The sequence below is a fragment of the Pongo pygmaeus genome, chromosome 8, assembly GCF_028885625.2.
Source record: "Pongo pygmaeus isolate AG05252 chromosome 8, NHGRI_mPonPyg2-v2.0_pri, whole genome shotgun sequence".
In the NCBI taxonomy this organism is placed as follows: Eukaryota; Metazoa; Chordata; class Mammalia; order Primates; family Hominidae; genus Pongo; species Pongo pygmaeus.
The window spans coordinates 98879957-98894336 of NC_072381.2; the positions used below are offsets into that span (position 1 = coordinate 98879957).

At 40.8% G+C, this 14380-nt stretch overlaps 1 protein-coding gene across 3 annotated transcripts in view; it reads left to right on the top strand.

Moving 5' to 3' along the window:
• The first annotated feature begins 269 nt into the window (after positions 1–269).
• LGI1 (leucine rich glioma inactivated 1) overlaps positions 270–14380 on the top strand; it is a 40267-nt gene continuing 26156 nt past the window's right edge. For 2 of the 3 annotated variants that reach the window (XM_054436544.2, XM_054436545.2), the window contains exons 1-2: positions 271–779; positions 1180–1251. In XM_054436544.2, coding sequence (XP_054292519.1) covers positions 565–779; positions 1180–1251 — 287 coding nt within the window. In that variant the 5' untranslated portion in view covers positions 271–564. Of the gene's footprint in view, positions 780–1179; positions 1252–14380 lie in introns of all 3 variants that reach the window. The other variant, XM_063669998.1, reaches the window with a different exon arrangement.

Consider the following 14380-nt stretch of genomic DNA (forward strand, 5'->3'; position numbering starts at 1 on the left):
CCAATATTGCAGAGAGAGTTTCATTTAACTTCATTTTTTCCAGCCAGGGCTGGCTCCAAAGCTAGTTTTTCTTACTAGGTTGTTTGCTGCATGAAAAGCAGACTCCCAGAGGTTTCTGAGATTGCCGACATCCTATGCAAGATGACTGCTGCCACCCACCCGCCCACCCACTCACTAATAAGACATAATGCCGTCCTATTTTTGGTAACAATTAAAGGGCCTCCCGGTGAAAGCAGAAAGCTGTTTATTTTCTGTGACATCACTTCACTTTGCCTTCGAAGGCTGGTCTGTGCTCAGTGTTTTCGTGGTGATGCAAGTCGGCTCTCTCCTCCAGCAGTTGGATCCCTCCCATCTCACAGTACCTCACAGGTCTCTTCCCCCGAGCAGTGCATTGCTGGAGCGAGGAGAAGCTCACGAATCAGCTGCAGGTCTCTGTTTTGAAAAAGCAGAGATACAGAGGCAGAGGAAAAGGGTGGACTCCTATGTGACCTGTTCTTAGAGCAAGACAATCACCATCTGAATTCCAGAAGCCCTGTTCATGGTTGGGGATATTTTCTCGACTGCATGGAATCAGAAAGAAGCAAAAGGATGGGAAATGCCTGCATTCCCCTGAAAAGAATTGCTTATTTCCTATGTCTCTTATCTGCGCTTTTGCTGACTGAGGGGAAGAAACCAGCGAAGCCAAAATGCCCTGCCGTGTGTACTTGTACCAAAGATAATGCTTTATGTGAGAATGCCAGATCCATTCCACGCACCGTTCCTCCTGATGTTATCTCATTGTAAGGCCCGTAAGCATTTTGATATCTAATTTACGATTTAAAAATTCCAGCCGGTGGATTTGGGGCTTTGCATGTATTTGTAGAAGGGCATGGAGAGAGAGATTCCTCTTGCACGCTTGGCCATTTGACAGTGCTAACATTTGCTGCATTTAGAATTTTTGATTTTTTTAGCTGCTACTGAACATGCTTAGATACCCCCAGCCCTGAAGATTATCATGAGAAACCTGTAGCCGATTCATTTCTCTTACTTCATCTGGGAAGGAATAGTATTGTACTTCATAAAATAGTGTCAAAATAGTCACTGTTATGCTAAACCGGATTAACATAAGGTTTGTTCTGTGTGTGTGTGTCTCTTTGTGTGTGTCTGTTTGTTTGTTTTCTGTTTTTTGTTTTCTTTCAGATCCTTTGTGAGATCTGGTTTTACTGAAATCTCAGAAGGGAGTTTTTTATTCACACCATCGCTGCAGCTCTTGTGAGAAATATTTATATCATGACTATTTTTAATATGGCATATATTTGGATAAGCCTTCTAGTAAAATGATCTCAATATTAATTTTGTCAAATGTGATTCTATTTCTGAGAAAACAGAATATCAGTAAAGTGAGAGGTAGATGGGTTTGTTTGCGACTTCACACCAACAGTGCAGGTTGATTCTTACAATGGTAAATCTGTTAACCTGTCATGCTGTCTACTTTAATGGCTATTTATGAAGTTGTTGGAATCTTGCAACAATGATCCCAATTCCATTCCACTATTTTACTTTCATTTTTAACTTGGGAACTTTGGTTCTTTTGCCCTGGAGTTTTTGAATTAGTCAATACAGAACCCAGCATAACATATGCGCTCAAGATGTTGTCTCTGGGGATCTGGGGCAGGCTGCTACTCTGTATGATTTACCATGTGGGGAAAAAAAACACCTCAGCTCTTTCTAGGTAATTCCTTAAAATATCAATTCTCAAGAGATTGTTTTTTAATCTCATCTAATTTATAACTAGTTCCCTTACAAGGAGGGAAAGAAAATATTAATATAGGATAGTGCAAAGGATTACTCTCTGCTATATGTTTTGAGTTGGCCACAAGGGAACCACATATTCAGTCTATGCCTGAAAATATTCAAAAAAATAATATTTGACTAAGAAATCAGATCTGTTCACAGGCATAATGGAACACATAAAATTTGTTCTGTTGTGTAATGTTTGGCAATTGGAGTCCCAGTTCTTACAGCGGTATCACATGGGGGTCAAGAGGTCTCCCAGGACTCAGGTATCAGGTCGCAGACTTGGTTTGTAGCTGGACGGATATGGGCAGAATTAGACAATTGTGGATCAGCTGAGTCTTGGCTATCTTAACTGCATGATTCAGGACCCAAGCCTTTCACTTGTTTGTTTTTTATTTTTTTATTTTCTTGCCTTACTTGGCCATTTTGGCTGTTTGAAGTTACATACACAGAGGCAAACAGCATGGAGTGGACGTTGGAGAGACAAGTGTTTAAACCTCACCCTGCCACTCATAGAACCTAAACATGTAGTCTTGTGCAGATTACTAAATCTCACTAAGCCTCAGTCTTCTTATCTTTAAAATGGAAGTGAGAAAACATACTTCCAAGGATTAAGTAGATAAAACACTTGGCATAGGGTATGTTGAATGCTTACACATTTATAAATGGCAGGGTTTAAAAATTTTACATCAAGCTAAAAAGCTAAAAGTCACTCATCTATTGTTTTGTCTATATGAAATTCCTAAACTGGTTTGACTGTTTCATTTAGTTCACAAACTTGATCAGTTGTTTTGACATAATGTAATGATGTTGGCTAATGTCCTTCTAAGGCTGATGTCTTCAAATGATTAGCAATTGACTAGATATTCCTAAGGGGTTTATCTATTTGATTGATGGCTAGTGGTGTGACTGGGGGAAGTGTTAGTTAGCACATCAAACAAATCCAAAAAAGATAGATTCTTTCCCACAGAAAGGGGCAGAGTCTCTAATGCTGGGATCCTTCCATAGGATAAGAATTTGCTGTCTCTGAGAAAGTGATAAATTGTGTTTCTGGTGCTCACTTGTTAAATGAATAAATGGCTCATTTAAAAAGCATCCTTTTGATATGCTAAGGCACCTCCCTTCCCCTAGGATAGTTACATAGATCAGTCCTTAAAATTCCAGGAGTAGTGTCAGTAGACACTAGATGGACATTAGCTGTGGCACAGAAAGCCTGGAGTGATTATCCTAATCAATTACCACATCTCCACTTTGTTTTTGTTGGGTGGACCCAGTCACGGCAAGCACAGATGCTGGACAATGTTATAGAAATAGTTACCGGCTGCTGCAGGGTAATGCGATTTCACGTATTTAGAATCACAGAGGGAAGCCAAGGGACTGGTTTTTAAATAGCCCAACTGAGTGTGTGCCATGCCCGTGTCCCATGCTCCGAGTTCCTATGGAACATTCCAGCCTTTATTTCTAAATGCAGTTCAGGTTTCAGAAATAACAAAAGGCAAGTAATTCTCGCCCTGTGTGTTCTCGGTTAACTCAGATTGGCTAACCTCAACATGGTAGACTTGTGCCAGTGCTGAACTTATGCAAAATTGTCAGGGGCCAAAGTTTGTCCCTAATCTCCAGGACCCTGTGCCTGAAGACTCTGCTCTCCATCCTTCTTGCCCAATATTCTCTGCTTCCTCCTATCCTCAGGGAAAGGTCTAATGAACTTATGTGCAGTGTGTAGGAAATATATGAGAAGGCTCTGAATATGAACTATGAAACGATCATAACAATTGTGGGAATGCATGGATCCCAGAGAGAAAAGTCTCTTCTGTGACACAGGGCTGTCCAGTGCCCTGAAAACCCCATATGGGCTGCCGATCCCCCTTTGGAACATGAAGACCAATGGCATTGGACCACCCAATTAGGCCTAGATCGCACAAGCCATTGAGGTTTGCAGTGAATTCCAACAGCATTTGTGATTGTGAATTGCCACACTCACCTATCATACACTGTGAAGAGATAAATTTCAGAATGAATTCGGCTTGATTGATGTAGGAAGACAGTTTGTTGGTTTCTTGCTTTGTTGTTGGGAAGGGTTAAAGCAAATGTCCTATTTCCATCATCCACCCTAAAAATCTGATAATGTCAGTATGCCCTGCCCCCAGATGCTTTTTCAGAGCTTCTAAAAAAGCTATGATGAGAAGTACTTGTTGAAATGTCAGTCTGGGGTACTGAGGAAAACAGACATGGTATCTTAAGTTACATGCAGTGTTTGGGAAAAGATCCTGGTAGGCCGTGGCTGGCAGTTTGTGTTGGAGAACAAGAAAAACAAAAACTCACATTCTGTAGAGAGGAGAGAGAAAGAATAAAATTATTCAATAAAAATTCATCAGATTAGTTGTAAAATACATTTTTAAAAAATCTCATTTATGGTTTTCAACATAACAACAAAAACCTTTCCCAAGCAAATGCAATTTCATTCATGTTTTACATAGGGCCAGTTTTGAAACATAACCAATGACGACGATTATGCATTCTAGCTTGCTTTTAGTGATAGAAAGTGGTACTTTTAGTGAATGCAGTTTAGAGAAATGTGTTTTCACATATTACAGCCCTGTTGCTTCTCAACTACAGACTGAAGTCCCCAATGATATGGGCTCATGATGGACATGAAATTCAGATTTAAGAGGACAAAATGTGGCCACTTTGCCACCCACTTATAACATATTTTAATTAACTAAACCCCTGTAATTCCCGAGAGTGTTCTATTTTCAGGGAGTGATTTCCAGGGTAGTTTTAGTATCATGCTCAAATAAAACAACACAAAACAAAAACACTGCACATAAGAATCCAATGTGACCGGAAAAATTACTTACTATTCCAATTGGATGTGGTCTTGTTCGAAACACAGAATTGATCTTTCAGGGTCAAAGGAGGGGAATAGCGTTATTTTAAAAAATTAATCCACAATCAACACATAAATACCCGATCCATAAGAAATTAAAAACTAAAAACAAATGGAAAAGCAAAAGGCATGAACAAAAGAAGGAATAAGTCCATCCTTACTAAGGCTTTATCATTTAGTCCTTCAGAATATGATCTGTCCAGGAAAAAATATCCATGGCCTCCTTCACCTTTAAAGCAATTGCTACCTTTTTCTATTCCTCCTTATATTACAAGCCTACAATTTAGCAGTCTTCAATGACCACTCAAGCCAAACCTATCAGCCAAGGGTGTTTTTGGAGGGATTATTAGCTGGTTATAGATGAGCACATTTTGGTTTGTATCCAGCTGATGCCCCCATGATGGACCAAAAAGCAAAAATTTCGGTCATCTAGGCTGTTTTGTCTACAATTTGCCCAATGATCCATAGATCTAATCTTTAACTTTTTAATTAATTACTTCTTTTTGTTTTTACTTTCTTAAAAATAATTTTAAATTTTATTTTAGATTCGAGGGTCCATGTACAGGTTTGTTACTTGAAGCGAATTAATTCTCGTAACTGCACAAACTAGCACTCACCACAAATGTTTTCTCTGAAAGCGTATTTCATCCTTTCAGTTATTCAGGCGAGAAACTTCAGAGTTACCTGACCCCTCTCTTTCACTCTCCACTTCCACCTGGACAAGTATCCTGTCCGACAGCATGAGACTCTGCCTCCTCCTCTTCACCACAGCACCACTGCTTTCTTTCATTGAGGCTGCATTTCATTCACTGTTTCACGGGCTGTGGCAGGAGCCTCCACGCCTCACTGTCTGCTTTCAGTTCCCATCTGACCCATCTCCATTAGCGCTGCCTTTCTTGAGACACAGCTCTCCGTGCTTTCATGACTGCCTAGAAACAGAGAAAGTCCAGACACCTGAGCTGGCATCCATAGCGTTTGGCCCTTTCTATTTGTCCAAGGTTATCACTCACACCATTGACTCTACACACACACACACACACACACACACACACGTGCCCAAACAAGTTCTGCAGGATCTCATTCTGTGACCTCTGTTGATTCTCAAATTCTCTAGGCTTTACTGATGTCTGGCACTGTGTGCCATTTGTTAGAGTTATGGTGTTTGTATCTGCCTTGTGTCTTTCATGGAGGATCACCAATAAGCTGTGGTCCCAGAGAAAAGCCCAGACATGGCTTTCCATGTATTTGTTGAATCCAGTTTATGTTTCCATCGATTTTGTGCTGAAGAATCCTGTGTTACTCTCAGCAGATAGTGCTGGTCATGTTCACACTCTTTCTGATGTTTGGTGCGCCCTATCTGAGTTCACGTGGACTAATGGTGTGGAGGTCTGAGAAGTGAGCCTAACTAAAAAAACTCGAGGAGATATTTGCTCATGAAGTTGTGATTTCAAACTTCCTCAGCAGAGATTTCCAGCATACCAGATTTCAAAGGCGAAGCATCTAAGCCTTTCCTTAGACCCACCGCTCGAATCTCTTTTGTCCCACGCTGACTTCACATTTGGCCTCCTTGGTTTTTAGTCAGACTGCAGAGGCCGACTAGTCTGTCCTGGGTAGGGTAAGATGCTCCTTTATCCAGCCTGACTGGTCATCCAGAGGGAAATGTTAGTTAAGCATTATTAATACAAAAAGAAAAATCAATAACACAAAGATAATTTCCTTTTTGATTTAAGTACTGCTTAGCCAAAATAAGTATTTATTTATTGTATAGTTGCAAGCAGCAACAAAATGAAAACAAAAGCCTCCCATTTTAGCAGACATGTTTTGAGGCTCTACTGGGTAGCAGGTACAATGTTGGGCTTTGTGAGGGACACAAAGATGAGTGACACGCTGTCACTTTTCACCCTGATGTGGCAGCTCCAAGCTGGTAGTGATTCTTGATATGGTAAATTATACTTTGCCTGTATTTGAATGCATTAGTTTCATTTAAAAAATTATTTTTATGTAAGTAGAGATGAGGTCTTGCTATGTTGCCCACACTGGTCTCGAACTCCTGGCCTCAAACAATGCTCCCACCTCACCTTTCCAAAGTGCTGGGATTACGGGTATGTGCCTGGCCTACTTAAATGTATTATAAGGTAGTCTTGATAAGTGTTCTCATTTTGTTCCAAATGATATTCAGTTGATCAGTGATGATGGTGATGCTTGCTGGTTGTTGATCCTGTGGCTAATACGGGCTACAGAATGTCTGCAAGGGCTTTACAGCATCAGCTGTAATATCAAAACAGCTGACCCTGGTGAGCTGGCAATAAGGCAGACAACACAGGCTTGTGGGCAGATAAGCATGGGTTCAAATCCCCACTCTGCTGCTTCCTAGTTGTATGATTTGGGGCAAGCTTAACCAAGTCTTGACATCTATATCTACAAAATGAGGAAGAACCATAGTACCTATTGCACAGAATTACAGTAAGGATTAAATAAAACAATGCATGAAAAATGCTTCACAAGGTTCCTGTAACTCAATACACATTAGCTTTATTACAGTATCTGAAAATCACTTTAATTGGAACTACCATAACATCAGATTAGTGTCTGATTGTATAATCTGGGTTTGCCGATAATCTCAGGTTTAAACATTTTGTGGTTCTACACACAGTTCTCCAGCAGAACTTGCTGAGAAATCTTTTCTTTAAATACTTCTCACAGGAAACATGAACTATTTACCTTTCAAAAAAAAGTCATAACCCTCTCCTTTCTTCCTCATGAATAAAATGACTGGCACCACATTTTGTAAAACGTGCCAGATTTTGTTTAAATAATTAACATTGGCAGTCTTCAGATGAGTGGTTCTATGGTAGCATAGAAAGGGGCCTGAACTAGAAATCAGGAAACATGGGTTTGAAATTCAGTTTGGCCACTATTGGGCTGCGTGACCTTCGGTAGGTCACAAAATATCACTGGTCCTCAGCTTTTATTGCATAAAATATTAGAGGTAGATTAAATTGTGGTTCTGAAACTCAAGTGCTAGTGGGGTTTGGGGCGGTAAGATCAACCAAGGAAGCAGTTGAGTATAAGACAATAGGGAGTAGTGGTGACTGAGGTAAACCAGAGAAGACATGTCTTATCTAAAAATGACATCCTCTGCTCCAACTGACTATTACTGATGGGAATGTGGTACATGAACATGGAGCCCTATCTTCCTAATTTTTAGGGGAGGGTGGAAATCTGGAAGTAGATTTTTAAACAGGATAAAGACCAAACAAACATAAGTTGGCATTTTGAGACCCTTGCATTCAATTACATCTAAGGTCTCTTCCTATCTTAAAATTCTGTTGTATTCTACAAACAGTTACTTTAATATAATATAGAAATGGCATGGTTAAAGAAATGGACAAAGATGGCCCGGCGCGGTGGCTCACGCCTGTAATCCCAGCACTTTGGGAGGCCGAGGAGGGTGGATCACGAGGTCAGGAGATCGAGAACATCCTGGCTAATACGGTGAAACCCCGTCTCTACTAAAAATACAGAAAATTAGCCGTGCGCGGTGGCAGGCGCCTGTAGTCCCAGCTACTCGGCAGGCTGAAGCAGGAGAATGGCGTGAACCCGGGAGGCGGAGCTTGCAGTGAGCCGAGATCGCGCCACTGCACTGCAGCCTGGGCGACAGAGCAAGACTCTGTCTCAAAAAAAAAAAAAAAAAAAGAAATGGACAAAGATTATTGAATCAGTTCTAACAAACCAATACATTAGGTTGTTCATTGGAACAACCTCATAATATGAAACTGGCTGTTATAAGGTTATTAATACAATAATTGTAGTTCCCAATCTCCCAAACAGGTCCAAAGGGACCTTACCAGGCTCTCCCTGTGGTGGTTGATGATAAAATGATGTTTCAGTATCCCTCTCATGGAGCAAGGATTGGAAAAAAAATTGTTAGGCCCATTTTTATATAGCAAGATGGCAGGTGCTTGCATGTGTAAAATGTAATCAAAAGGCAATAAATCTTAAAAAATACAAACTAGAATGTATACATATAAATAACTCTTGACTTCACGGAAGGCCATAGATTTTGCCCAACTGTGTTTCCATGGCTAAAGATTTCTGGACCCTTCTTTGAGAATTGTCTTCATTGCCAGTTTACAAGCCATGCAATAAAACCAGGCAAGGTTTTATTAGAGGCATCAGTTATTTTTGTATTGCTTGGTGCTAAGCATTTTATAGATCTCATTATTTTTTTTGAGACAGAGTCTCGCTCTGTCCCCCAGGCTGGAGTGCAGTGGCGTGATCTCGGCTCACTGCAAGCTCCGCCTCCCTGGTTCACACCATTCTCCTGCCTCAGCCTCCCGAGTAGCTGGGACTACAGGCGCCCGCCACCACGCCTGGCTAATTTTTTTGTATTTTTTTTAGTAGAGATGGGGTTTCACCGTGTTAGCCAGGATGGTCTCGATCTCCTGACCTCGTGATCCTCTCGCCTCGGCCTCCCAAAGTGCTGGGATTACAGGCGTGAGCCACCGCGCCCGGCCTATAGATCTCATTTTTAATGTCATCATCATGGTAACCTTTTGAGGTAGATATAATTATCTCCATTTTGCAAATGAAGCACTGAGTCCTAACAGATAACCTCCTCAATGTCACGCCCCTATTAAGTAGCAGAGCTGGAGTTTAAACCCATGTCCTCACTTTTAATCACTTCTGTCTACTTCCTCCTGAACGTGAATCATCATGCTTCACTTTGCATAGTTTTGTTCCCAAAATCAAATCCCCTCTCAAAGGGTCAACCTTTGCCATTAACAAGAGTTCTCAGGAGAATGTGCCCTAATTCCTGGAGACAATGACTGAAAGGAGTTTCAAAAGCCCTTTGAAAGAGTGGCCGCATTGCTGGCAAGAGCAGCTAGTTTCCCTAGGTTGCAACTCTCATTTATATGTGTAAGCTCTGATCTCCTTGCTTAAACAGAAAAGAAAAAAGCAAAAGAAAAAGGCCTTATTTACTTTAAAGTTACACCTTAGACTACTGTTATCTAAACTTATGTCCTGTGGAGCAGTTGACCTGAAAGAAAAGAGTTCTGTGCTCAAATAAATTTGGGAAACTGCACGTTCTATCCCTGCTTGGTTATTTACAATGAAGTTACCTTGGCATAGAAACATCTCTGAAATTATTCAAAATTGTTTCAATTTTCTTAACATCCCATAGAATATTGGTTCTATGGAACATACAGTACTTTGGAAATATATGCATGTGATAATTCATTTTATTTTTAGCTTAATTATTTATACCCCACCTCATTCTAGAGAGGCTGGATAGCAAAGGATACGCAGGTGGAAAGAATCTCATCCTAATGGATACATTAAACGGTCTGTCTCCATATAAGGAGCAACTCGAAACCATTTTGTTAGTGTGGATTCATTGATGTGTCCTCTAGGAGTCAGTCTCCCCAGTAGGCTCTCTACCTGGTCAAGCAATTTAGCACACACCCCTTCTTTAGGGACCTCCCGGTAGATCTCCATCTTTGGGAGGAAGGAGATGACTGCTTGCAGCTCATTCAACAGGAAAAGGCTTCTGAGTGTAAATATACACTCTCACTGTTTTTATTTGGAGCATTCATCACAGCTATTTTCTAAATGGCTAAACAAGCATTTCCCTGGGTATGTTCCATGGAATATTCATTTTGTAGGAAGCTCAACGATAAAAGAGTCCCATTATCAATGAGATCAGGAAACTGTATATTTAATTCCATTTTGAAGAGTCTCAATTTACTTCAGGATAGAAAAAGCATAGTTAAGAACCCTGATTAACTTCTTTAACCCACTTTTCCTAAATGTATCTGCCAGTTTTTGTGTACATAAACCTCTCAACCCTTTGAAGATTGTGCGTTCCAGGGAATACACTCTGGGAAATTCTCGGCAAGACTGTTGTAGGTTTGCAGCAGATACTGGGGAAAGCTGATACTAAAAAGAGGGAGCTGGCTTCCTCATGGCCACTCACCAGTCCTGGGGAAGTCGGGGAGGGAGAGAGCAAGCCTGAGCCTGGAATCCCAGCTCTGCCACTTACAAGCTTCAAATCACTTCACCTCCCTCACCTTGGTTTTCTTTATCTCTTACGAGGAGAATATAAAACCTAAATCTTAGTGTTCATTTGAGGATTAAAATCAGATGTCAAGCTGTTGAAGATGAGGCCTGGCATGGAGTAGGCCCTTCTCCTTGATGTTCCAGGACCGGGGAGATCCAGGGTGATTTTATAAACACATGGGGAGGGTGCGAATTCCTAGAAAGGAAGAGTTTTCACTGCTCTGGGATGAGAGATAATCCCAGGAGGATTGGGGATTACCAAAAGGGGGTTACCATGCCAAAAGGAGAGGATCCATGCTCAAATGTTTGCTAGTGTGCATGTCAAGGAAATCCCTGCAAATCTAAAAGCCACATCCTAATCCTAGCCCCAGCACTGACAAAACATGTGACCCTGGTTAAGTCACTTAACCTCTGCCAGCCTCAGTCTCCTCATATGTAAAAAGAGGAGTTGGACTACGTATCTCTCTGGAGTACCCCCAACCCTCAGATTAGTGTGGAACCAAATTAAGGTTATTCCAATCAATCCAGGTTGAAGAGTTGGTAATCTAATTAAGGATCAGCTGAATTTTCAAGGTTGAGAGTCAAAAAGAACTGTCAAATAATGTACTTGTGTGTGATTATTCCAATTGTAATGCTTTTCTGTGTTAGGAGCATATTTTTAAATATTCAAATGTGAATTATTCACATGGCACATGCACTTATAATGTGTGCATTTAACTAAAGTGAATCATCAGCCTATTATTAATTATAATTTAACCAGCCCTATTCTTTTGGATAAAGGAGAATATTAGTAAAAACCAAAGGATGTGAATCATTTAAGCAAAGCCAGCTCTAAGCAATCTGACAAGCCCCTCCAGCTGTCCCTCCATATCTTCCAACAGCTATAACCTGTGCATACTGTGCTCTTTCATTTACATATACATATACGTATGCAAATAAACCCATGTTCACTTGGGAGTGTGCACACTCATGTTTGTACACACTGTCCGTGTCCTACCTAATATCCTAGAAGATGTCCATCAAAGTCTTCTTGGGGCAGGCGACATCCTCATGGGACCTGAGTTTCCTTAGCAGTAAAACACGTGTTCTTTTCCTAGATCTAAGAGCTCTTCCAGCTCTGACATTTGATGTCTGTGTTCTTTGCTTAGCTATTCCTTGGCAGAAGCATTGGAGACATGCTCATACACATTATCTCACATAATTCTTAAAACCATCCAGGAAGTCTTTTTGCATCCTCAATCCTATTTTAACAGATGATGAAACAGATTTACCTACTTGATGTGTAAACATACAATAATAACTGGCAGTTACAAGCTTAGAAACCTGATTCTCTATTCTGAATCCAATCAATTCATTCTCCAAGTGACAACCAGGCGCTGGCTACTCACTTTTCCCTTCTTAATCAGAGTGGTTTTTGTAGAGTTGGGAATCATCTGGAAGAGCCCCCTAGATCATCTCCCCTCCATAGCCAGGAAAATCTGCTCTAGGCTGGAAGATGGGATGTAGGCCACTCATGGGCCAGATACAATTCTAATGGCAATCAAGATATTACAGGTGACTGGAGAGAGTCTGAAGAAGTACATGTCATTAGAGCCAGGGTGCCTGGCACGGGACCAAATGAGCAGTCTAGTTTGAGACAATGGGAAGTTTTCTTAGCAGGAGTCACCCTTCCCCCCACCATTCAGCTATCTGCAGACCAGCCTCTCCGCTCCCCAGATTCCACATGCCTATTCTTCCATGAATGAAGGCTACAGTGCTATAAGCATAGACTCGTACATCTTTAGAGCTACAAAAGACCTCACAAATGATCCAGTCTAGTCTCTTCGCTTTACAATATAGAGAAAAGTGATATGCTCTAGGACACAGAATGTATGGTCAAATTTATATTAGGACCCAGGCTTCCTGATTCCCTCTTCAGTGTGCTGCTTCCCTGGCCTCTGAAGAGACGAGGCCCCAGGGCAGGAAACCACCTCAGTGGCCCACCAGACTTAGCACCAACACATGAGCCTGCCCAATCCTTTCGCTCTTACACATTCCCATCTCTGGCCTCTCACCTGGAATTTGGGCAGCCTTACCCTTGACCCCCTGTAGCTATATCCTCATTCTTAGATCGTCTGCTTCTTCATTTACTTCTCTGTTGCTGGCCCTGGTTCCCTCTGAACTCTAAGCTCCATGTTAACCCTGTTGCCTACTTTTCCGTTCATTTTGAAGTAAATTCTGTGTGTCCTACCTCTCCGTTCAACCAGGAATCCCCTAATAGCTTTATGACCTTGGTGTGAAAGTGTCACTTAGTCATGACCCGTCCCTATAGACAGCAGAATCTGGAGGAATTAGAGCTTAATGTTAGCATTTTACAGGTCACATCCTCTGATCCCAGAGCAATATTAATAATGAAATTATGAAAGCTTTTTTAAAAAAAGCAATTACAGGGAATTTTAAGAATATTATTCTAAATTCCCATTGAAATCAAATATGCAATTTTAAAAGATGAGTATGGAGCAAAAGTTACTGGATGCATTACACAAAGTAAAGTTCCAATTCTAAATACTTTCATTTTTTAATCAGAAAGAATAAAAGCATATTATTGGGCACTAAACTTAATAAGTATCCTAAGGAAATCAGGAGAAAAGCAATAAAGAAAAGATAAAATAATAAATTAGAAAACAGTGGGAATAAAAAATAAATTGAAGATTTGATCCTTGGAAAATGCCAAAAAACAAAAAAAATGTGCCAGACATTTGAAGGATATCACATACTCAAATAGGGGAGATTCTGTTAATTCTGTTAATTATTCAACAGAAAGCTTTGGGTAAATTTGGGTAAATAGAAAATATCAAGGCTGTGTCTTATCTCACATCATACATAAAAGTAAGTCCCAAATGTATTGAAGAGTTAAATATTAAAAAGAAAATGTTACAGGGAAGATGTAGGCAATATTTCCTTGATCTCAAGACAGGAAAGGATATTTAAAGAATGAAATCATGTCTTTTGCAGCAACATGGATGGGTTGGAGGCCATTATCTTAAGTAAAATAACTCAGAAAGTCAAATACCGCATGTTTTCACTTATAAGTGGGGGCTAAATAATATGTACTCATGGACATAAAGTGTGGAATGATAGACATTGGAGACTGAGAAGGGTGGGGGTGTAGGAGGAAGGGAGGGATGATGCAATACTTAACGGGTGCATTGCACACTATTCAGGTGATGGTTACACCAAAAGCCCAGACTTCACCACTACACAATATATCCATGTAACAAAACTGCACTTGCACCCCCTAAATTTATAATTTTTTAAAAAAAGGATTAAAGGCAGGCCAGGCGCGCTGGCTCATGCCAGTAATCCCAGCACTTGGGAGGCCGAGGGTGGATCACGTGAGGTTGGGAGTTCGAGACCAGCCTGACCAACATGGTGAAACCCCGTCTCTACTAAAAATACAAAAATTAGCCGGCACAGTGGCACATGCCTGTAATCCCAGCTACTCAGGAGGCTGAGGCAGGAGAATCACTTGAACCCGGGAGGCGGAGGTTGTGGTGAGCCGAGATCGTGCCATGGCACTCCAGCCTGGACAACAAGAGTGAAACTCTGTCTCAAAAAAAAAAAAAAAGATTAAAAGCAAAGAAATAATACATAATAGGAGTTGATGTATTTTGTTAA